Source organism: Trachypithecus francoisi, unplaced genomic scaffold, assembly GCF_009764315.1.
Source record: "Trachypithecus francoisi isolate TF-2019V2 unplaced genomic scaffold, Tfra_2.0 Lachesis_group19, whole genome shotgun sequence".
Classification (NCBI taxonomy): Eukaryota; Metazoa; Chordata; class Mammalia; order Primates; family Cercopithecidae; genus Trachypithecus; species Trachypithecus francoisi.
This window is the reverse complement of record NW_022681464.1, coordinates 31,677,267-31,702,446: the sequence shown is the minus strand read 5'-3', so window position 1 is coordinate 31,702,446 and position 25,180 is coordinate 31,677,267. Positions and strand designations below refer to the sequence as shown.

The window sequence follows — 25,180 nt, the reverse complement described above, 5'->3', positions numbered from 1 at the left end:
CAACACAGCGAGGAATGCAGTGTGCAGTGAGATGGCAGTGGAAGGCACAGAATGGGCGGACATGAGACTGTGAGTCCGTCTTAAAGCTGACTATATAGGATAAAAATCCAACGCAGGCCAGACGTGGTAGCTCACACCTGTAATCCCAGCACTTGGGGAGGCTGAGGAGGTTGGATCACTTGAGGTCAGGAGTTCGAGACCAGACAGGCCAACATGATGAAACCCCATCTCTACCAAAAATACAAAAACTAGCTGGGTATGGCGGCACTCACCTGCAATCCCAGTTACTTGGGAGGCTGAGGCAGGAAGAACTGCTTCAACCCAGGAGGTGGAGGTTGCAATGAGCTGAGATTGAACCTCCGTACTCCAACCTGGGTGAGACAGTGAGAATCTGTCTCCAAAAAAAAAAAAAAAAAAAAAAGCAAGTAGTGGGAAGAAATATAAAATGAAGCTAGGGCTGAGGTAGTCTCCCAAAACATGTCATGAGGTTCTGTATACTCACTAGAGAGAAATCATAAACTCTGAGCTTTCTTGTTTCAAAGGCAAAGAAGTAAACAACAATTACATGATTTACAGTGCCTGTGAAATAAAAACTAACTAGTTGCTTAAAAGCCAAAGCTCAGTGATTTCTAGTGCAATGAATACAGAAATGTGGAATGTAAATAGTGTGAAATAGTTTGGGCTTACTCTGTCAGTAACGGAGAACCATTCTTGAGAGATCATACCTTTAAAGCCTTGGTCACACCAATCTATCGCTAGTATGGCATCGTTTCATGTGGAGACTCGCAGATCTACAGATACTGAAGTTTAAACATGTTTAGTTCAATACTAAAGAGGGCATAGCCGCTGTGGAGGTTGCTGATGAAAGTCAAAGCCTATCCACAGAAGTTATTTTCAAGTCTCCTTATAAAACAAATCAGCGCTACATCTCAGTATCTCTGAAGTGATAATTCAATCTTTTTTTTTTTTTTGCTTTTTTTTTTTTTTGAGACAAAGCCTCGCTCTGTCGCCCAGGCTGGAGTGCAGTGGCACAATCTCGGCTCACTGCAACCTCTGCCTCCCCCACACAAGCGATTCTCATGCCTCAGCCTCCCACGTACCTAGGACTACAAGCACGTACCACCATGCCCAGCTAATTTTTGAACTTTTAGTAGTGACTGGTTTCACCATGTTGCCCAGGCTGGTCTTGAACTCCTGACCTCAGGTGATCCGCCCACCTCGGCCTCCCAAAGTGCTGGGATTACAGGCATGGACCACCATGCCCCACCGATAATTCAATCTTAAAATTCTGGGTTCTTCAATGTTCCCCCCACATATAAATATCAAAATGTTGGTGGGCAATATATTAATGCCTTAGTAGAAAGCATGAAGTAATGGGAAGAGGTGCATCCTGCCTTCCATGTGCTAGTTGCAGTGCTTTCTTGCAGGAGGGTGAGGCCACAACACTAGGGCTTTTAGGATAAAAAGCGGAGGGAGAAGGGAGGAATAGGGAGTTGGTAATTAATGGGGATGGAGTTTCAGTTTGGGATGACAAAAAAGTTCTGGAGAGAGATGGTGGTGATGGTTGCACAGGAAAGTAAAGGTACTTAATCTCACTGCATTGTACACTCAAAAACGGTCACGCTGGGAAGTTTATGTTATGTATATCTTACCACAATAAAAACAACAAACAAACAAACAAAAACCAGGCAAACATACAAAAACCTGTCACTAAAAGTCAATGAGCTAGCTGTCACGTTGGATCCATGAACTATATTCTGGTCTGGTTAACTCTTACCTCACTTCCAGGAAAACTGGTCAATTTTTCTAGAGCCGTATTTTTTAATGTAGCAGAAGGAAGGTATTTTTATAATATACATAGCTAGATTTCAGACAATGGCAGCCTGTCTTATTCTTTTGATTTTCCCCTTAACAAACATATACATTTCTATAACAGGCAAAGCCACTCAAAAATTTTAGGATACTTCTGACCCCTGAAAAACAGCATAAAAGATTTATGAAACAGCCCTACATTATTTACTGAACTTTTGATGAGCACTTAGGAAATCTGTGCAGCCCTGAGTAATGACGGGAAATGGAATACTTGATAAGCACTTATTTGTGGGTGTGTTTATTCTCATCTAGTTTCAAAAGGGTTCAGGTGACTCAGTTGATGATTATATTTTATAGGGAAGCCATCAAGCCACGTGCAGTGGTGTGCACCTGTAGTCACAGCTGTTCAGCAGGCTGAGGTGGAGGATCATTTGAGCCCAGAAGTTTGAGACTGGGCAAGAGAGCGAGACCCTGTCTCTTAAAAACATTAAGAAGTGTCAGAATAACACTTTGAAAAACATATATTTTATAAGATAAATGTTCTAGTTTACAGAAGCATTGAAGGTGGACAGAATATTTACCTGATTAGTTCCTCAATTAAAACAGCAGTATTAATAGAATTAAAATTTAAAATCCCACAAAGCTTGCTTTAATGTGATAGATCTACAATGGCCCAGATCTTTAAAGTTCTTTCTGTTCGTTTGTTTTGAAACAGAGTCTTGCTCTGTCGCCCAGTCTGGAGTGCAGTGGCGTGATCTCAGTTCACTGCAACCTCCGCCTCCTGGATTCAAGCAATTCTCCTGCCTCAGCCTCACTAGTAGCTGGGATTACAGGCGCCCACCACCACGCCCGGCATTTTTGTATTTTAGTAGAGACGAGGTTTCCCCACGTTGGCCAGGCTGGTCTTGAACTACGGATCTCAAGTGATCTACCCACTTTGGCCTCTCAAAAGTGCTGGGATTACAGGTGTGAGCCACTGCACCTGCTCTCAGATCTTTAAAGTTCTGTCCATGTTAGAACTCAGAATTATTTTAAACACATTCAGAATGAACACAGTCTCCTTTCTCATCAAAATAGAATGGAAGCCAATGAACGGCTATCACTGGGTTATGGTGACTTCAACTTTACTCTAGAATTATGAAGATCCTGACCGCTATGGTCTTTTTTTTTAAGTGAGTGAGAGAACTTTCCAAGACTTGATTTGTTAATTTTTCCTACTATTAAAAGGCTTAAAGAAGAGGCCATAAAGTTCACAATTCTTGTAAGTTATCCTGATAAGCACTTTCTTATCCTGACCTTTGGAAACCAGCCTGAGAACAAATAGTACACAAAGCAGCAAGATGGGAAGAACGGTGGATAACGTCCAAGTCACCCTTCCTCCTGTTACTGAAGGTAACAGAAAACAGCCAGGAAACACACACATGCTTAATTTAATACCTTTATTGTTTAGTTTCCCACGTACCAGGCATGTTCTGAAAATGGCCAAAGCAACCCAAGGTACAGCTGAAAATATCAGTGCCAAATTTGTATTTAGCCTTGAGGTACAACTGCATAAGCTTAGAAATAGCACAGTAAATATGAAGAACAGAAAGAAAGTAAACACAACCTAACACATTTAAGGTGAATCATAAACCGAAAATCAGGATGAGTCCAGAGGGGGCTGCCAAGAGACTGCTACAATAATTTACTAAGGAAGTGACAAAAGCTTGAAACAGATTCTTGGCAGTGAGCAACAAGAGTCGGAGACGTTCTAGACAGATCCTCTCTGAATGATGTCCAAGGTCAAAATTAGCCAAATGGTAGGGTACTGCTCGTGACAGAGCTTCTTAAAAGTACCGGCTTGTCCCCAAGCAACTAAATCTACTACTGTTTTCTACAACTTGCAAAATCTGCACATGTACTTGAAGATGAGGAGTTACACAAACCATAGTGTGTGGGCTACCGGAAATCTTACGTGGATCTATTTTAGGCTACCAAATCCAGAGCTTCCCAATTTGTCTTGTTTCTCAACACTATTTTTAGGAAGGTCACATTATGCATGAACTCTACAAAGAAAACAATTCTAGAACTAAAGGCCAGTTGCAGAACAATCCATAGTTAGAAAACAAAATATTTGCATGTGACTTCGATGTAGTAAGTCAACATTTACTAAGTACCTACCACACATCAGGTAAAGTGCAAGTTGCGGAAGCAGTTTGGAAAGACGAATGAGATATGGCTGGTGCCCTCCAAGTGTTCAAGATTTAAAAGATGTACTCTTACGACTGCTGAGAAATGCTAAAACTGGTTTCAATTTCATGATATAACTATCTATTGGTTTTGCCCATCTACACTATTGGATTTTATGCATTATTCATGCACATTTCAACCAAAATAGCATTAAGGGGAAAGCTTAGCAAGAAAGCCTTTCTGGAGCAACTGCTCTCAACATGTTTCTAAAAAGGAAAATGAACACACACTAAGAAAAATAATGCGTTCTGAACTTATAGTATTCAAAGAGCCAGAATTTTCCGTGAAACTGCTCTCAGACTAGTATTAAAGAACAACCACCATGAAATTAGTTATTTAACCAGTAATAAGTGTTTAAAAAACAACTCCTTAGAAGATCATTAGAGATTCCTGAAATCGTGTACCTTTAGTTTTCTCTCCTTTAACTACTTTTCATCTGCCCCCTCACTGGTAGCAAGTATCCTATCTCCAACTTGACTGTAAGCCCCTTGGGAACAAACGTCCTTTTCTAATATTAATACTATCTCATCCCTCCTTCCTCCTTTGCTGCCCATCCCTACTCTCCCCTACAGAATCCAAAGTGGTGAATATAGATGCATAAAATGACTATGCGTTCCTGATTATCTTAGGCTCATTATTGAATACCAATATATTTTTAGGGAGGACAGAAATATCAATGACATTTCTTCAACAACCTGCATTCCACAAGCATTCAGAGAACTGATTCTGTGCTACGTACTTCAGGGATGTAAACAGATATGGTCCCTATTATCTCTCTCTCTCTCTCTCTTTCTGAGATAGAGTCTCTCTCTGTTGCTCAGGATGGAGTCCAATGGCATGATCTTGGCTCACTGCAACCTCTGCCTCCCAGGTTCAAGCTATTCTCCTGCCTCAGCCTCCCAGGTAGCTGGGATTACAGGCATGTGCCACCATGCCTGGATCAAGTCTTTTGTATTTTTAGTAGAAACAGGGTTTCACAATGTTGGCCAGGCTGGTCTCGAGCTCCTGACCTCAAGTGATCCACCCGCCTTGGCCTCCCAAAGTGCTGGAATTACAGGTGTGAGCCTCTGCGGGGTCCTATTATCTTAGAGACAAAACACAAGGAGGCTATAAAAGACGCATAAACTGAAGGAAACACAAAAGAAGAAAGTAATTCTGCCTGGAGGAGTCAGGAAAGGCCACCAGGAGAAGAGACATTTGAGAGCCTTGGTAGACAAAGTAGCATAAAGAAAAAGCAACACTGATAAGATAGAAATATATACATAAGAACCACTTTCTTCTTCTATAAAGTATTTCTATAACCTTATTTGCAGAATGGTTTATCCACAGTGGTTTCTCATGAAATCTTTTTGTTTGAATGTGCATGAATGTCTAGCCCTTTTCCCAGGAAGTGCTCCCTTACAGCTATATCCGAAATTTCTCTTGACATAACCACTTCATTCCTTCAACACACCCACTCCCACACCCACACACAATGAGGACAAAATGTGGTGCTTCATCAAATTTATCTCCTTTTAAATAAGTTTACACAACAGAATTTAATCACATTGTGGGAAAAAAAATCTGTGTGCTTTAGGGAGCTTTATGAAATGTTTCATCACTGAGCATACTGGAAAAATAATTTTCTCAAGCGATCCCAGGGGGGATCCCAGGGGGCTGGAAAAATTCTTCTCCTACACTGCTGGCTCTGCATCAAGGCTTGCTTCACCCACTGTATGAGTAGATTTCCATTGATCTTGCTTATCCGAAAAAGCTTAAAGGGATATGAGAAAGGGAAACAGGAAACCACATGGACTTTCGATCTAATGAAGTTATCCCTTTATTTTAAAGTAACACGAGTTAACAACTTTTTAAAAGATTAAACATTTAGTGAAAATATTTTTTAAATCTTTTAAGAAAAGTAACTTGAAAAATCTTTTTTTTTTCATACCTTCTCAATATCAGGATAGGCTTGATTTAATCTATTGTCATGATTTAGGGGTTAAAATTAAGCTTCAAATGAAGTGGAGGTTTGTATACTTTTCCTTGCTGTTATCTAACTGTGCATTCAACTGCCTGGCATCACTACTGCATCTGAGGCCTGGAGGAGGCACCGGTGCAGTAAGTGGAGGGAACAAGGGGACAAGATGAGCGTGAAGAGGCAGTAGGGTCTGGACCATGTCGAGAGCCTTAGAGGTCCGTGAAGGCATCTGAGTTTCATTTTCAGTGCAATGAGAAACCGCTGAAGAATTCTAGGTGAAGGAATGTGATGATATGATTGGCAACAAAGGATCGCTATGGATGGTGTGTACAGGATGGACTTCAGCAGGCCAAGGCTGGGAGCACTAAGATGAGTTAAGAGGCTAGACAAAAGGAGGTGCAATGCGGGTGACGATAACGAGAGCTAACATCTGCCAGCCCCTTAGGGTGTCTGGCACTGTTTTAAGTACACTACAGATATGTATTAGTTAACTCTTTGCAATGATCCTATGACCCATTTGCAGATGAAGAAATGAGGCATAGGAAAGTGAAGTAACTTTCCCAAGGGTAGGGGAATTGGTAGAGCTTCGACTTAGCAAGAGCCTTCAGCTTGAGTACCTATACTTTTAACCGCTACCCTCCATTAGTGAAACATACATGAATTCAAGGTATGATCTGAAGGCAGAATGGCCAGGCCTTGATTCTATGTCTCACAGGAATGTCACGAATCACTCCTAGTTTCTGGCTTTAGGAGATGAAAGAAGTGCCACTTACGAAAATGAGGCCAACTCAAGGAGAAATAGGATCTGGGAGGAAGAGCAAGCATTTGTTTCTTTGTACATAAAGCTGACAGCTGAAAACGTCTCTAGCAAGAGATCAAGGTTGGAGATATAAATTTGGGGACTGTGGCAGTCAGGACAAGGGCTTCCCCAAGACGTCCATGTTCTCATCTCTGGAACCTGTGACTATGTTACCTTTCATAATAAAAGGGACTCTGCAGATATGATTAAGTTATGTATATTGACATGGGGAGATTATACTGGATCATCTGAGTAGGTCCAATGTAATGCCACGGGTCTTTATAAAAGGGAAGGAGCAGGGCCAGAGTCACAGGCAGTCAGAGAGAGACTGGAAGATATCCCACTGCCAGCTTTCCAGATGGAGGATGGGGCCTTGACCCAAGGAATGCAGGCAGCTCCCTAGAAGCCAGAAAAGGCAAGGAAACAGTCTCTCCTAGAGCCTTTAGAAGAAACACAGCCCTGCGGACACCTTCATGTTGGAACTTCTGACCTCCAAACTGTAACAGAATATATTTGCATCATCTACTAAGCCACTACATTTGTGGTGATCTATTGCAGTAGCAATAGCAGACTAATACAGGAATTTTAAGTTAGTATTTAAAGTTATACAATATTGAAAGTGTAGGTGAAGGAAGCAATAACTAAACAAAAGTCTCCTTGAGAAGTCACAAGGAGACAGGTATGAGAACAAATGAGGAACAGATGGCCTTAATAAGAGGAAACCATTTGTTCTCTTGTAATAGAGTGAAGGAAGAAATGGGGATGGAGGCTGGTGTGTAGAGACTAGAGCGGGAAGATGAAGTCATTCCCACATGGTGGCTTTGATGATTTCAATGAATTGGGTGGCTAGGTCAGCAGCAGGTCAGCACTTGACAGGGCATCTGACTCGGTTCATTTTAATGCAGTTTCTACACTGTACCAAATTATTGCAAGATTTTTAGTAGGAAATAGTAGGAGTAGCCACAGAAGGGCTACTATGTTCATACAAATGTAACAAAACTCAGGTGTGCTATTGAAGGCAAGGAGGAGAAAATGCTTGGCACCTGACCCTCGCTCCATTTCCTATGGCCATGGCAGGATGTGCGGCTGGGCCCAGGCATTCGGACTGAGCCTCAGGATCCTTCTCAACACAGCAATCCACAAAGCAGCAGATACTGCAAAACAATCTGAACTGGCACTTGAGATGAAATGTATTTGCCAATTCTGATCTAGGGACGATGGTTCTTTTTCTCTCTTCCTCCCAGAGGAAATGACTATTAAAATATTACTGAGAAACAGAAAGATAGTGGCTGCCAGACGTCTATCAAGAAGACAAGGATTGAGGAAACTGTGGCATAATTATATCATGGACTTTTATGCAACCTTGAAAAAGAATGAGCTAGAGCTTGTAACACTGACAGGCAAGATTTCTAAGACAAGCTGTCAGGGAAAAACAAGTCCAGGGCAATGACACTGCTCCTTCCATTCATGACTTAAAAAAAAAAAATCTATATACACACAAACACATATATATGTGATGCTCAAAAAAGGTCTGTAGGAGAGTATATCCGGCTGTTAATCAGAACCTCTGAGGAAGAGGAGTGCATGATTAATTGGGATAAGGGATGAAGAGAATTTCACTGGGTTCTCACATACTTCTATATTGAATTATTTAGAACAAACATGGGGTTCTTAAAAAAATTTTTTTAAGGTTTTTTTGTTTGTTTGAGACAGGGTCTCATTCTGTGGCCCCCAGGCTGGAGTGCAACGGCACGATTACATCTCGCTGCAACCTCTACTTCCTCGGCTTAAGGGATCCTCTCACCTCAGCCTACTGAGTAGCTGGGATTACACACATGCACCACCACACACGGCTAATTTTTGTATTTTTAGTAGAGACAGGGTTTCACCATGTTGCCCAGGCTGGTCTCGAACTTCTGGGCTCAAGAGATCCTCCCACCTCGGCCTCCCGAAGTGCTAGGATTACAGGTGCTCAGCCACTACCCCTGGCCATAAAGTTTTACTTTTAAAAAAGAATATATTAGATGAGCAACTGAAGTATCTGGGCTTTTTTATATTCCAAGCTGTATGCATTTAAACCTAGAATCCCTCTTGCAATTTTCCTTTTTGGATGCTCCCCATAGAGGAAGCACTGCTGGACTGGCCTCAGGGTAGACGTGTAATAAATGTCAGCAGTCTCAAGTATCACTCATTCTCCCTCCGACCTCCCTCAGACAGGCTAAAAATACCTCCCTTGCCTTGTCGCTCATTCCATCGATCTCACATCCTACCTTCTCTTCCCAACACGAATCACTCTGTTCACAAATCCCGTATTTAATTGTATCTAATTGACAGCCCATCATCATTATAATCTTATTTGTCCAATTGTTCCTAAATCTAGCTATGAAAATTACTTCTTCCCTTTACTTCTAGCAAACCTCTATTAATGTTCCTATTTGTCTTAATCAATTAATCACTTCCCCGTCAATCTACATTCTACCAACATCATTTTCCATGTCCTGTATTATACCATTTTCTTTAACTTCCTTAACCTAATCTTCAGTCCTCATCTCTACCTCTCACCATGCTTCCTCTCTTTCATTTCCTATTATGAATTTGATCCTTCACTTCCAATACACCAAGATTTCTTGTGCCTGTGATCAAGTGTTGTGAAACTCAGTAACCGTAAATGCTCACCTATTATATATGCATTTCATTTTCTCCCATACAACAATTAATTTTTCTCAGTCCCCACTGATCTCCAACCACCCTTTCCATGTTCCTTTCCCTTCTCCCACCCATACCTGCCTCAAAAAATTTGAAAGTAAATTCCAAAAAGGTCAAAACTACTTAGCAGTACCTCCTCTCATCCTCAAATCTCCACGTGCATTCCCCACTTTTTAGCATTGAGTACCACCAGGCACTGTTCTAACCACTATCTAAACAGAGAAACTCATTTAGTCATCACACGACCTGCTGAAATGGACACGATAATTATCCCATTTTAAATATGCGGAAACTATGAACAGAGGGGTCATGGAACATACCCCAGGTCACACAGCTGGCTACTGACAGAAGCTCTGGAGTCCATGCTCCTTGCAGAAATGCTATGTCGCGCTTTAGCGTGTGTTTCTGGGACAAAGTTAAACACCTCCTCTTCTCTGCTCCAGACACATGGTGGTCTCACCTCTACTGTGGCACTTAGCATACTGTGCTATCACCAAGCACTTGTGCTTGGTTACCTGTATGCTTTATATAAAGACCTCTTTGAAGACAGAAACTGTCTGTCTGTCTCTCCTTACAATATGTGCTAATGCCTGGTACTAGGAAATGGTCACCCAGTAAACGACAAATCAAATGTGGAGAGTTTTAACAGCATTCTAACCCTAGCCTAGAATATATCTTCAGTATAGGCAGACTGTGATGAATTTCATTCCAAACTTTCAGACTCCAGCCTTAATAACATGACACACACAAAATCTGGGGAACTATACTGATACATAGCTATCTGTTTACTCCAGGAAACTCAAGGTGACATCTGCTCTAAGGTGGTGGACTCAAGGGGACACTGCTCATTTAGGTGGTGGACTCTTAAATCACCAACAATGAAGAGGGAAGGATCCCAGAGTTACCTGACAGTGCATCATAGAACTCGTCCTCGCTAAGGATGCTGGCAGGTGGAGAGCCTTTCACCAGGGACTGCTCTAATTCATGATGTTCAGTGGCCAGCGTCTCCAGTGCTTCTGACAAGATTTTGTTTTTTTCTTGCTCTTGTTCCAATTTAAAATTCTTCACCTAGGAGAAAACAGATATATAAAAAAGACTTCAGAGTGACAGGAGAAACAGACTTACTCAGAGGATGTGAAAATTAATTGCTTTTGATCCAGTTCAATTGCAACATCAGAAACGAAAACAGTCACGTCGCATGCACATGGATGAACGAGCAAAATTATTAAACTAATTTTGTTCTTCCCATGGGGCCTTTTCTCACAACAGCTTAGCTAATGAAAATAGATTAAGAACTAGCAAACAAATTCAGCTCAAATGATCAGGATCCTGGTATAAGACCATCAGTCAATTCAGAAATCATATAAATTTTTTTTAAACATAAAGAATCTTTCTCTCAACATTAAGTACACAGTTAATAAAAACAGTTTCAGCAAGTCTTTGAACAAAAATAAAAAAATTCTAAATATTAAAAAGCAAACTACATCAAAGTATAAAATATAATCCCTCAGTTTACTCCCAAAATAGTTGGTAATAGTTGGTATATCAAATGAAGGAAAACAGGTTGCGTGGTAATGACTATAAACATTCTATTTTTCATTTTTCTCTTTTTCTTTTTCTTTTTGAGACGGAGCCACATTTTGTCACCTAAGCTGGAGTGCAGTGGTACGATCTCAACTCTGCAACCTCTGCCTCTTGGGTTCAAGCTATTCTCCTGCCTCTGCCTCCTGAGTAGCTGTGATTACAGGTGTGCACCACCACACCTGGCTAATTTTTGTATTTTTAGTAGAGACAAGGTTTCACCATGTTGACTAGGCCAGTCTTGAACTCATGACCTCAAGTGATCTGCCCGCCTCAGCCTCCCAAAGTGCTGGGATTACAGGCGTGAGCCACCATGGCTGGCCTATTTTTCATTTTCCAATTCTATATTTTGTTTTCAACTCCACATTTTACCTTTAACTTAGTATACTAAAAAAATCAAAAGATGATCAAAAAGGCAAAGCCTGGTTTGATTTTTTACTGTTTGAAGTTACAATCTATTCCTCCTATCTAATGCAAGAGCATCTGAACCTTTGTGGTTGACCAAAACCCTCTAGAATTCAAGTCACCTAATCCTTAAAATATAGTATGTACTGGATTTGATAGGGACAGTTTTGCCTATTTTCTTATCAGTAGTCTGGAAATCACTACTATTCCTTAATCTTGCTGGATTTCCAGAGCCAATGTGCACTACAGACAAACAGGAGGCAGAAAAGCAGGGATCCACTGGCAGGTAGCAGCAGCATCTTCTCAGAAGTCTTTTGTTCCTTAGTTTCCTGTCCTATAAAATAAGAGGTTTCTGCTATCACCTATTAATCTAATTAGAAGTCTTCAACTCAGTGGTCTTCAAACTACTTGTTTTTCTACTTAACAGCAGAACCTATTTCTCAACTGTAATCCCAGCATATAAAATAGATGTTTTCGAAAGCAGTTGTGCACTGGGTGACATCGAACGGAGCAGAAGCCCCACTCCTTTGACTTTCCCCTCCCCTCCCAGCGGTCCTCTCTAGGGCCCAAACCCAGGTGGTATCCCAACAGTTTGAAAAACACATGGTACTGGTACCAAAAGATACACAGACCAATGGAACACAACAGAGGCCTCAGAAGTAACACCACACATCTACCACCGTCTGATATTTGACAAACCTGACAAAAACAAGCAATGGGGAAAGAATTCCCTATTTAATAAATGGTGTTGGGACAACTGGTTAGCCATATGCAGAAAACAGAAACTGGACCCCTTCCTTACATCTTATACAAACATTAACTCAAGATGGATTAAAGACTTAAACGTAAGACCTAAAACCATAAAACTCTAGAAGAAAACCTGGGCAATACCATTCAGGACACAGGCATGGGCAAAGACTTCATGATTAAAACACCAAAAGCAATGGCAACAAAAGTCAAAATTGACAAATGGGATCTAATTAAACTAAAGAGCTTCGGCACAGCAGAAGAAACTATCATCAGAGTGAACAGGCAACCTACAGAACAGGAGAAAATTTTTGCAATCTATCCATCTGACAAAGGGCTAATATCCAGAATCTACAAGGAACTTAAACAAATTTACAAGAATAAAACAACTCCATCAAAAAGTGGGCAACGGATATGAAGAGACACTTCTCAAAAGAAGACACCTATGCGGCCAAAAACATGAAAAAAAGCTCATTATCACTGGTCATTAGAGAAATGCAAATCAAAACCACAATGAGTTACCATCTTACTCCAGTTAGAATGGCAATAATTAAAGAGTCAGAAAACAACAGATGCTGAAGAGGACGTGGAGAAATAAGAATGCTTTTCTCGGCCGGGCGCGGTGGCTCAAGCCTGTAATCCCAGCACTTTGGGAGGCCGAGACGGGCGGATCACAAGGTCAGGAGATCGAGACCATCCTGGCTAATACGGTGAAACCCCGTCTCTACTAAAGAATACAAAAAACTAGCCGGGCGACGAGGCGGGCGCCTGTAGTCCCAGCTACTTGGGAGGCGGAGGCAGGAGAATGGCGTAAACCTGGGAGGCGGAGCTTGCAGTGAGCTGAGATTCGGCCACCGCACTCCAGCCTGGGCGACAGAGCCAGACTCCGTCTCAAAAAAAAAAAAAAAAAAAAAAAAAAAGAATGCTTTTCTCTGTTGGTGGGAGTGTAAATTAGTTCAACCATTGTGGAAGACAGTGTGGTGATTCCTCAAAGATCTAGAACCAGAAATACCATTTGACCCAGCAATCTCATACTGACTATATACCCAAAGGAGTATAAATCATTCTCCTATAAAGACACATGCACATATATGTTTACTGCAGCAATATTCACAATTGTGAAGACTTGGAACCAACCCAAATGCCCACCAATGATAGACTGGATTAAGAAAATGTGGCACATATACATCATGGAATACTATGCAGCCACAAAAAAGATTGAGTTCATATCCTTTGCAGGGACATGGATGAAGCTGGAAATTATCATTCTCAGTAAATTAACACAGGAACAGAAAACCAAACACCGCATGTTCTCACTCATAAGTGGGAGTTGAACAATGAGAACATACGGGCACAGAGAGGGGAACATCACACACTGGGGCCTGTTGAGGGGTGGGGGGCTAGGGGAGGGAGAGCATTAGAAGAAATACCTAATGCAGATGACGGGCTGACAGGTGCAGGAAACCACCATGGCACATGTATACCTATGTAACAAACCTGCATGTTCTGCACATATATCTCAGAACTTCAAGTATAGTTAAAAAAAAAAAAAAGATTCAGTTAGGAAAAAAAGAAAAGAAAAGAAAAGCACTGGATGGAGGGACATCCAAAACTTCCCCTAGGTCAAACTTTCCATCTCGAGGTTTTGGGAACTGTGGCCCCTCTCACAAATCCTGCATTACTCACTGCGAAATCTAACCCTTTTGCCTCTTGACACTCCCTCTCCCATGCTCCTCCCCATGGCTCCCAAGGATGAAGGCTCTTCTGTTCTGGGGCCCTGAGTTCTCACCAGTTGCACATCAGGTACAACACTCTAAGGTCCTAAAATACAGTTTTACTGAAATGTTAAGTTCACGGTGGAAACAGGGTTAAACTGAAGATCCAGACCTCAGGCACTTAACTGTTTATCAATACAGCAGGCAGAGTATTATTATTACAGCTGTGATAATGACATAAAAATCGCAATAAATGGTAAGCAATCAAGATCAGAAGAGACATGAAAAACTGAAAAACAAATTACTTATGTAATTACAAATTTTAGAAAATCTGAAAAATACTTGCAAATATTCCTATAATCTAAATTGTATCTCCAGAAGAGGAAATAAGCATACTAAGGCTACAGTCAACTCAAAAATAAAAATAAAAATAAAAAAGCTGTTCTACCTCCATCAGATGGGTTAAACAACTCATTTCTCTATTCCATAAACAAGGACTACACGAGGCAGGCAGATCACTTGAAGTCAGGAGTTCGAGACTAGTCTGGCCAACACAGTGAAACCCTGTCTCTACTGAAAATACAAAATTAGCCAGGCGCAGTGGCAGGAGACTGTAATCTCAACTACAGAAGGCTGAGGCAGAAGAATCGCTTGAACCCGGAGGTGGAGGTTGTAGTGAGCTGAGATCACGCCATTGTACTCCAGCCTGAGCAACAGAGCAAGATTCCATCTCAAAAACATAAAAAATAAAAAATAAGGACTACAAAACCGAGCAATGTCCAAAATGATCCTTTCTTTGAAAAGATCTCTCATCACTGTTATATTTGTAGATTCTAAAATCAACACTGCAAGAAAACCCAAATTCTTCACCCCGCCTACCCCATCTTTCACCTTTTTAGCTTTTCCAATATCAAAATGTAAATGTGTTGTTGACACCATATCTTTAAATATAAGAATTAACTAAAGTATCCTATTTAACGAGTACATACATTTTAATATCTAAATTCACCCAGATTTCAGAAAGGTAGCAAGATAAATGACAGAGGCCCATATATATCCAGTCCCCTCAAAAAAATCTTATTCAAAATACAATCTATCCTTTACCCATCTAAAATAATCATCACTTTGCTGCTGCCACATTCACATCTGTTCTCACTTGTTCTTAAGAGACAGTAAAAGGGGTTGCAAACAGGAGAGGAAGAGACTGAGGCTCTAACCACATTCTATTTCTTACTTTGTTTTCATCTTTCATTGATCTGAGTGTACTTTTATTAGTTTCAAGCCTAACAGGATTTTCTGCACTGAAGATACCTTATTATAAAATAGCCACAAAATGGCAATTTCTCCCATCACGTAAGTGATATATATGAGCGAGTAACTAATATCACAGAAAATGCACTGGTAATGAGCTTTCTTGTTACTTTAGAGAAACATCTGAAAGCATGCTTAAGTGCCATTAGTACTTTTTGGTCAGAAGGATCACTGAAACAATGTAATTCCAGATCCTCTACAATCTCAACATTTCAGAACACCTAGGGGAAATCCTGCAATAAAAAAATTGGTGTAGAACTGCTAAGAAAGATATGCAAAGTGCAACTTCATAAAATATTCACCTTACTTTTGAACTGTTTCCAAATTCTTAGTTGCAAGCTTAGAAACTTATGTTGTAACAGAAATAGTGCCTTTTGCGCAATCTCTTAATGTCTTTGTAATTCCAGGCACGATGCTTCACTTATATTATGTATCAATATGTGAATATTGATTACTAGATTTTTAAAATTCTCAAACTATAATAATCATCCTAGTTATTACTAAAATAAAAAACTTCCTTCACAGAACTAGTGGGTCCCAACAGATGTGTTTATAATTATTAGATTATAATTGTATATGTGTTTATACATTAGAACTTTTCTAGAATAAGGCTGACATTTTACCTTTCAAATTCGCATATGGCATATACACCCTCAGTCCAATGACTTCCCTATGACAAAAATCAACATACATTCAAGTGAACAAAAATGTTGCACTTTTTATTAAGAAAGCCTAAGGACTGAACCACCATATGCTTAACAGTAAACATACGCATTGATCTGTGTCTGTAGCCCCTTAAAGTACAAATGTAAGCCTTTCCAGTAATCTGTCTCCTCAAACCACTTCAATATGACAGTCTCTCATTTCACCCCCTTTCAGGCCGGAAGGCAAAATCCATAGTGACTACTTCCAAAGTGAATGGGCGCCAGCAAGAGAACGCAGAGTTTTGAAAACAGTCTTGTGCTAGCCAGCTATGACACATTCATCTACACTCTCCTTCTAGAAAGTGCCCCGATACTCACCTGTGTTTCACAGGAGTTACCTAAGGCACAGTAATTCAATCTGGCAAAGACGCAGCACTAAGTGGGGAATACGTGATTAGTATTCACAGAACACTGCACGTAATCAGCCAGTTATAAGATGGGTACAATTATGGCCTTGACAGCCAGTCTTTCAATCGGCCACACTCTGGTCAGTTCAACAGGATGAGCCTTACTCTTTCCTCTTTGCTACTGCATGGATGGCTACAATTAACAAAATGTGTTAGTTTGACACTGAAATATTAGATTTTTTTTTTTTTTCTTTCTGAGACAGGGTCTTGCTCTGTCAACCACGCTGGAGTGCAGGCATGCCATCATGGCTCACTGCAGCCTCAAGCAATCCTCTTGGCTCAAGTGATCCTCCCTGCCTTGGCCTCCCGAGTAGCTAGAACTAAAGGCATGCACCACCATGCCTAGCTAATTTTTTTTTCGGTAGAGATGGGTCTCCTTGTGTTGCACAGGCTAGACTCAAACTCCTAGCCTCAAGTGATCCTCCTGCCTCTGCCTCCCAAAGTGCTGAGACTATAGGTGTGGGCCACTGCACCTGGCTGATGTCTCTTTCTGTAGCTAGAGGATCAACCATGTTCTCACTTCAAAACTTTTTTCAAGGTATGTGCTTTTAGGTGACCCCCTGCTATTGACACACAGCTGATAAAAAGTACGGGTCTGATGATTCACAGCTAGTAAGAGCTCTTCGGCACACAAGTCTGACTATTACATTGTTTAGGTGGAGGGGGATGGAGCTCCCAGGTGGATGCAAATGGTCAATAATTACTTCTGAAACCATGGCCAGGCTGAGTCACTCTCACCTCCAGGATCCAGGGAAGTGAAGCTCTGACCTCCTGTCTCAGGCAGGATCAAGCATGCACATGTATCTTCATGATGCTATAGTATACTCTTGCTTTGTTTCACAGATCTACAAAACTGTCTATCTTTGCTCATATTAAATTTCAGGGTTTTCATGGACTCCCTAACGTCCCCTTCCATCCCATCTCATCACTGCCTCTTCAAATGCAATTGATTTCCCTATGCTCCTGAAACCTTTTTCAGTCCTTCCTAGCACTAAACAATGACACTCACTTAAGAATAAAAATTCAGGGTCCGGGCACAGTGGCTCATGCCTGTAATCTCAGCACTTTGGGAGGCTGAGGCAGGTGAATCAACCGAGGTCAGGAGTTCAAGCCTGACCAACATGGCAAAACCCCGTCTCTACTAAAAATATATAAAAATTATCCAGGCGTAGTGGCAGGCGCCTGTAACCCCAGCTACTTGGAAGGCTGGGGCAGGAGAATTGCTTGAACCTGGGAGGCGGAGGTTGTGGTGAGCCAAGATCATGCCACTTCACTCCAGCCCAGGCGACAAGAGCAAAACTCTGTCTTGAAAAAAAAAAAAAAAAAAGAATAAATATTTAAGAATAAAGACTAAATTCAGAACTAAGAATAAAGCCACCTAAGGGACCAAGGCAGCTTGACATGGTGGGAGGAAACTGAGGTGAGTAAGGGATGTGCACAGGGCTGCAAACCACAGCTGAAACTCTGGCTTTGACTCTGAGTGAAAAGGGAAGCCAGTGGAGAAAGGGCAGAAGTAACATTATTTGATTTACTTTTTAATATGATCCCTGTGGTTATAATGCTGAAAAGGGGATGGAGGAGACAAGAGTAGAGTAAAAGAAGATCCCAGCTGGGCGCAGTGCCTCATACCTGTAATCCCAACACTGTAGGAGGCAGAGGTGGGTGGATCACTGGAGGCCAGGAGTTCGAGACCAGCCTGACCACCATGGTGAAACCCCATCTCTACTAAAAATACAAAAATTAGCCAAGCGTGGTGGTACATACCTGTAATCCCAGCTAGTTGGGAGGCTGAGGCAGGAGAATCACTTGAACCCGGGAGGCGGAGGTTGCAGTGAGCCAAGATCGCACCACCACACTCCTGGGCAACAGAGTGAGACTCTGAAAAAGAAGATCCCTTAAGAGGTTACTTCAATAACTAGAATAAGAGATGGGTAAGAGATAGCAAGAGGAGTGATGAGAAGTGGTCAGATTCTGGATATATTTTGAAGGCTCAAATGATTTGCTGACTGACTATGTGATATAAGAAAAAAGGGAAACCAAGGATGACTTCATGTTTTGGCTTGGGCAACTACAAGGACTGTGTCTCAAAAAAAAATAAAGTTTTTAAAATTAGATTTTAAAAATATAAATAAAATTAAAAGACTAGATAGCATCATTAAGGGAGAAAATGAGACAGAAATGTGAAGAAAGCCATGGACTGAATCCTAGTAGAAATGCTGAGAAAGAGTCAGCAAAGGAAACAAAAGAGAGAGAGAGAGAGAGAGAGAAAGACAGAGAGAGAGATACCAGTTGTGTGTGGTGTCCTGGAAGCCTCAAAGGGGTATTTCAAGGAGGAAAAAGTGATTAACTGTCAAACACTGATGAGAGATCAACTGCTTCAAGAACTAAGACGAGACCACTGTACTGGCGATGAGAAGGTCAACAGTGAACTTGACAAGGGCAGTTTCAGTGAAGGGTTGCAAGGATGGTGGAGGCGATGTCCTATGGGTCAAGAGAGACAAGATAGAGAAAGTACAGCCTGTTCTTAAGAAGGTTTTTCTTAGACAAGAGGTGTTTGTTTGTTTGTTTGTTTGAGACAGGATCTTATTCTGTCACCCAGGCTGGAATGCAGTAGTGTGATCTCAGCTCACTGCAACCTCTGCCTCCCGGTCTCAAGTGATCCTCCCACCTCAGACTCCTGAGGAGCTGGGACTACAGGAGCACATCACCATGACTGGCTAATTTTTTTTTGTATTTGTTTTTAAATAGAGACAGTTTTGTCATGTTACCCAGGTTGGTCTTGAACTCCCAGACTCAAACAATCCACCTACCTTGCCCTCCCAAAGTGCTGGGATTACAGGCATGAGCCACACCACGCCCAGCCTACACGAGGATGCTGGTTACAGAGGTTAAAAACTAAAAAAAGAATAAAATTATTTAACAAAAATAATTTTTGCTCAAAAAAGGAGAAAGGTAGAGCAGTTGCTGAAAAGGGTTGTGGGGTCAATGAAGTTTTCATTATGGAAGACAACCCAGATTGCTTTTACATGGATAGGAAAGGTTCAACTGAAATGGGATTATACTTGCAGAAGTGAGAGGGGAGAATTGCTGGAATAATGTTCTTGACTTTATCAAAAAGGGAGAAGATCTAATCCACCAGTATACAGTTGGTCTTTGCTAAAGGCTCAGACAGTCCATCCATCTCTTTGCAGGAAAAATGCAGCGAGTATGTGCACAGATTCAGACAGGTGGATACGTGTAACCAAGTTTTCTTCTAATTGGTTCTGCTATCCCAGAGCATATAAGGAATACAGAGAATAAGAAACAGATGAAGATGTCTTCAACCTTACTGATTCCAACAGATGATAAAGTAAGAAGCCTCTAGTCTCTTGACTTTATACAAAAGTTCATCCTGAGATTAGAAATGAAATGAGTCTCAAAGCCCTACAAAGCCTCATGAATACTAACTTGATCAACCCATTCTCCCATTGGTTATAGTCGACTGTGACTGGCCTGTGGCACCACTAAAAATGCCCCTTTCTTACAGGCATTGCCATCTTCTTCAATCTGGTTCAAGCAAAGAAAAGGAAATCCCACTCAGAATGACCTCTGCATATCTCTACACTCAAGCTCCTCCATGGGAAAGAAGATAAGAACTTACCTGGTTTTTGACGTACTGACCATGCTAAAAATAAAATGGCCTCAATGAAGTTTGTTCAGCATCACCTTCTGCTAACAATCTGTTAGGTCAATTACTTCCAAACTATATCTTCAGACATTTAAATCAGGGTAGAATTTGGAGATAACCCCAAATCAAGGACAGAGCCCCTAAATACTTGGGGGAACAGAAGAAAGATTTGGTAAATAAATGGGGCATTTTATAAGCAAGGTGATAATATACTTGGAAGAATCAATATAAGCCCAGAATATTTGACACTTATTTTTCCAGAATGATTTAAAAATAACTTCTCATAAAATCAATGGAAGAGTAGTACTATACACAAATGACAATTTAACAAATAAGTTTTAGTTTTTACGTGTCTTTTATAAAGCAGATAAGATGAACGCATCTTCTGAAACAAAAATAGTGTTCACTCCCACAGTGTGTACCAATAGTGGATTCAATACACATTTACTCCAATGCTTTGTTAATGGCTCTGGCATTTAAAATAATTTGATGCAAGTCTCACAACAGTTTGCTCTTCAACTGCAAAGCTGAACCACTTCATGCTGGTTATAACTCTCACATAAGGAACTTCCACAAAAATTGAGAACTTCCATTACCATGTACAGTTTACAATCCAGAAGTAGCACTTACAGGATTATACTCCTAAAAGTACTATGCATGTCCATAGTGTATAAGTGTAACTTCCAAATTATTTCAGATTATGGTATAATGTATTTAAAAATTCGAAAAGGTTTTATGTATCATCATGTAAATTAAAGAACAATGTGGGCAGAGCAAGATGGCAGAACAGAAGATTACACCCTTTGTACCCCTCATAGGAACACCAAATTTTAACAAGTATCTGCACACAGAAAAGCACCATCACAATGACCAAAAATCAGGTGAGCAATCACAGGACCTGGTTTCATATATCTGAAGAAGGTATTGAGGAAGGCTCAACAGACAGTACTGAATCACCAACATCAACCCTCCCCTATCCCCTGACAACAGCTGTACAGCATGGAGAGTTTCTGCCCTTGCAGAGTACACCAACTGGGGGACATTACATTGAACTCATTGCTCCCCTGTCATAGTGGAGAGCAAAGCCAGGCTGGGCTCAGCCAGCACCCACACACACAGGAGCATTTGGACCAGCCCCAGCCAGAGAATCACCCATCTTAGTGGTCAGAACTTGAGTTTGTTGGCAAGCTTCACCAGCCGCGGCCAAAGTGCTCTGGGGTCCTAGGTAAACTTGAAAGGTGGCCTAGGACACGTGGACTGCAATCCCTAGGCAACTTCTAATGCTGGGCTGGGCTGACAGCCAGAGGACTAGGTGGCACCTGACCTAGGAAGTCACCAGCCGAGGTGGCTGAAGGAGTGATTGCACCGTCCTTCCCTGAACCCCAGGCAGCAGAGCAGGCAGCAATGAAAGTGTCTCTTTGCTTCTGCTTAAGGAGAGGAGGGCGAAGAGTAGAGAGGACTTTGTCATGCATCTAGGATGCCAGTTCAGCCAGCCATAGCAAGACATGCCACTGGGCAGAATCATGCGGCCCCCATTCCAGGCCTTAGCTCCCAGACGTTTCTCTTTTTTCTTTTTTTTTTTTTGAGATGGAGTCTCACTCCGTCACCCAGGCTGGAGTGCACTGGTATGATCTCGGCTCGCTGCAACCTCTGCTTCCCAGGTTCAAGCAATTCTCGTGCCTTAGCCTCCCAAGTAGCTGGAATTACAGGTGCACGCTACCATGCCCAGCTAGTTTTATAATTTTAGTAGAGACAGGGTTTCACCATGTTGGCCAGGCTGGTCTTGAACTCCTGATCTCAGGTGATCCACCCGCCTCAGCCTCCCAAAGTCCTGGGATTACAGGCGTGAGCCACTGCGTCCAGCCTCCAGATGACATTTCTAGACACATCCTGGGCCAGAAGGGAACCCACTGACTAGAAGGAAAGGGCCCAGTCCTGGCAGCATTCATCACCTGCTAAATGAAAAGCCTTTGGACCCTGAATAACCAGCAGTGATACCAGGTACTACACTGAGGGCCTTGGGTGAGCCTTGGAGACTTGCTGGCTTCAGGTGATACCCAACACATTACCAGCTGTGGTGGCTATGGCCAAAGACTCCTTCTCTTTGGAAAAAGCAGAGGGAAAAGTAAAGGGACTTTGTCTTGCACCTTAGGTACCAGCTTGGCCACAGTGGGACAGAGCAACAAGCAGGTTCTTGGTGTCACAGAGTCCAGGCCTAGGTTCATGGACAACATTTCTGGACCTGCCCTGGGCCAGAGAGGAGCCCAATGCCCTGAAGGGTGAGTCCCAGGCCTAGTAGCATTCACCGCAAGCTGACGAAAGAGCCCTTGGGCTTTAAATGAACACCACGAGTGGCCTGGCAGAACTCCCCCATGGCCAGTGGCAGTGGTGCTCACGGGCAGAGGCTCCTCTGCCTGTGGAAAGGGGAGGGAAGAGCGGGAAGGACTTCATAATGGGGTTTGAGCGTCAGCTTAGCCACGGTAGAATAGGACATCAGACAAATTTCTAAGGTTTTTGATTCCAATCCCTGGCTCCCAGAAAACATCTCTGACCTACTTGGGGCCTGGGGAAACTTGTCACCCTGAAAGGAAGAACAAAAAGCTGCCTTTGCCACCTGGTGACTACGTAGATCCCTGAGGTCTTCAGTGACCATAGGTGGTAGACACGTAGTGTTTACAGTGGGCCTTAAGACCCACTGTGGTGCTGGCTTCAGGTCTAACCTAACACAGTCCTAGTGGTGGTGGCCACAGGGGTGTTCGCATCACCATACCCCCAGTTCCAGGCGGCTCAGCAAAGAGAGACAGAGAGACTCTGCCGGTGGAGGATTACCCAGGTGCCGAGGCAAGAGACCGAACAAACAAACTGTTTCAGTATAATAAAGAAAACAGTTAAAATAAAAATAGTCATAATACAAATTAGATACAGAGATGATCATGGACAATTATCAATCATTATTATAAACATTATTAATCATTAGCTTTTAATATTACTCTTTGTTGCAATACTAATACAACCTAGGAATAACCGGTGGGTATAGGGTCAGGTGCTGAAGGGACATTGTGAGAAGTGACCTAGAAGGCAAGAGGTGAGCCATCTGTCACGCCCACATAAGGGCCGCTTGAGGGCTCCTTGGTCAAGTGGTAACACCAGTGTCTGGGAAGGCACCTGTTACTTAGCAGACCGCAAAAGGGAGTCTCCTTTCCTTGGAGGAGTCAGGGAACAGTCTGCTCCACCAGCTTCTTGTGGAAGGCTGGATATCATCCAGGCCTGCCCGCAGTCATCCGGAGGCCTAAACCCCTCCCTGTGGTACTGTGCTTCAGTGGTCACGCTCCTTGTCCACTTTGATGCTCCTCCCGTACTCCTGGCTCCTCTTTCAAGTTCATAGTAGATAGCGGTAGAAGAAATAGTGAAAGTCTTAAAGTCTTCGATCTTTCTTATAAGTGCAGAGAAGAAAACGCTGACGTATGCTGCCTTCTCTCTCTGCTTTGGCTACCTAAAAGGGAAGGGCCCACTATCCTGTAATCACGTGACTTACTTCACCTTGTCAATCACTTAGAAGATTCACCCTCCTTACCCTGCCCCTTTGTCTTGTATGCAATAAATATCAGCGAGCCCAGCCATTCGGGGCCACTACCAGTCTCTGTCTTGACAGTAGTGGTCCCCCGGGCCCAGCTGTTTTCTCTTTATCTCTTTGTCTTGTGTCTTTATTTATTACAAGCTCTCGTCTCCACACAGCGGGAGAACACCCGTTAAGCCACGTAGGGCTGGACCCTACAAGACTCTGTTTGGGAGAAAATAAGGAAAAAGAATAAGAGTCTCTGCCTGGTAACCCAGAGAATTCTTCCAGATCTTATCCAAGACCACCAAGGCAGTACCTCTACAAGTATGGAGAAACCACATCATTACTGGGCTTGCGGCCCAAGTCCCTTTGAATACCTGGAAAGCCTTCTCAAGAAGGACAGGCACAAACCTGCCCAGACTGTGAAAACTACAATAAATACCTAACTCTTCAATGCCCAGACACTAAAGAACATCAGCAGGCATCAAGGTCATCCAGGAAAACATGACTTCACCAAATGAACTAAATACGGCAGCAGAGACCCACCCTGGAGAAAGAGAGACATGTGACATTTCAGAGAGTGAATTCAAAATTGTCGTTTTGAGGACACTCAAAAAATTCAAAACAACACAGAGAAGGAATTCAGAAGTCTATCAGATAAATTTAACCAAGAGATTGAAATAATTAAAAGGAATCAAGCAGAAATTCTAGAGCTGAAAAATGCAACTCACATACTGAAAAATGCATCAGAGAACTTCCCAAACCTTACGAAAGAGATCAACATTCAAGTACAAGAAGTTTGTAGGACACCAAGCAGATTTAACCCAAAGAAACAACCTCATGGCATCTAAGAATCAAACTCCCAAAGGTCAAGGATAAAGAAAGAATCCCAAAAGCAGCAAGAGAAAAGAAACATTCCGTGGAGCTCCACTACATCTGGCAGCAGGCTTTTCAGTGGAAATCTTACAGGCCAGGAGAGAGTGGTATGATATATTTAAAGTGCTGAAGGAAAAAACTCCTACCCTATCTTGCAAAAAATATCCTTCAAACATGAAGGAGAAATAAAGGCCTTCCCAGAAAAAAAAAAACACTGAGGGATTTCATCAAACACCAGAACTTTCCTACAAGAAATGCTGAGAGGAGGTCTTTAATCTGAAAAAGGACATTAACAAGCAATAAAAAGTCATCTAAAGGTATAAAACTTGCTGGTAACAGTAAGCACACAGAAAAACATGGAACATTATAACATTATAATTGTAGTGTGTAAACTACACCTAGCTAGAAAGGCTAAATGATGAATCAATCAAACACAGTAACAACAACTTTTCAAGACAGACAGTATAAGACATAAAAAGGAACAAAAAAAGGTAAAAAGCCAGGAGAATAAAGTTAAAGTGTAGAGTTTTTATTAGCTTTCTTTTTGCGTGTTTATGCAATTAGTGTTAAGTTGTTATCAGTTTAAAACAATGGGTTATAAGACAGTATTTGCAAGCCTCACAGTAGCCTCAAATTGAAAAACATACAATACACAAAAAATAAAAAGCAAGAAATTAAATCATACCACCAGAGAAAAGCACC

At 41.9% G+C, this 25,180-nt stretch overlaps 1 protein-coding gene across 6 annotated transcripts in view; it reads right to left on the bottom strand.

Annotated features, from left to right (window-relative positions):
- Positions 1-25,180, bottom strand: part of OSBPL1A (oxysterol binding protein like 1A) — a 232,556-nt gene that overhangs the window by 67,592 nt on the left and 139,784 nt on the right. For all 6 annotated transcript variants that reach the window (XM_033178095.1, XM_033178096.1, XM_033178097.1 and 3 more), the window contains one exon: positions 10,412-10,574. In XM_033178095.1, coding sequence (XP_033033986.1) covers positions 10,412-10,574 — 163 coding nt within the window. The remainder of the gene's footprint in view (positions 1-10,411; positions 10,575-25,180) is intronic.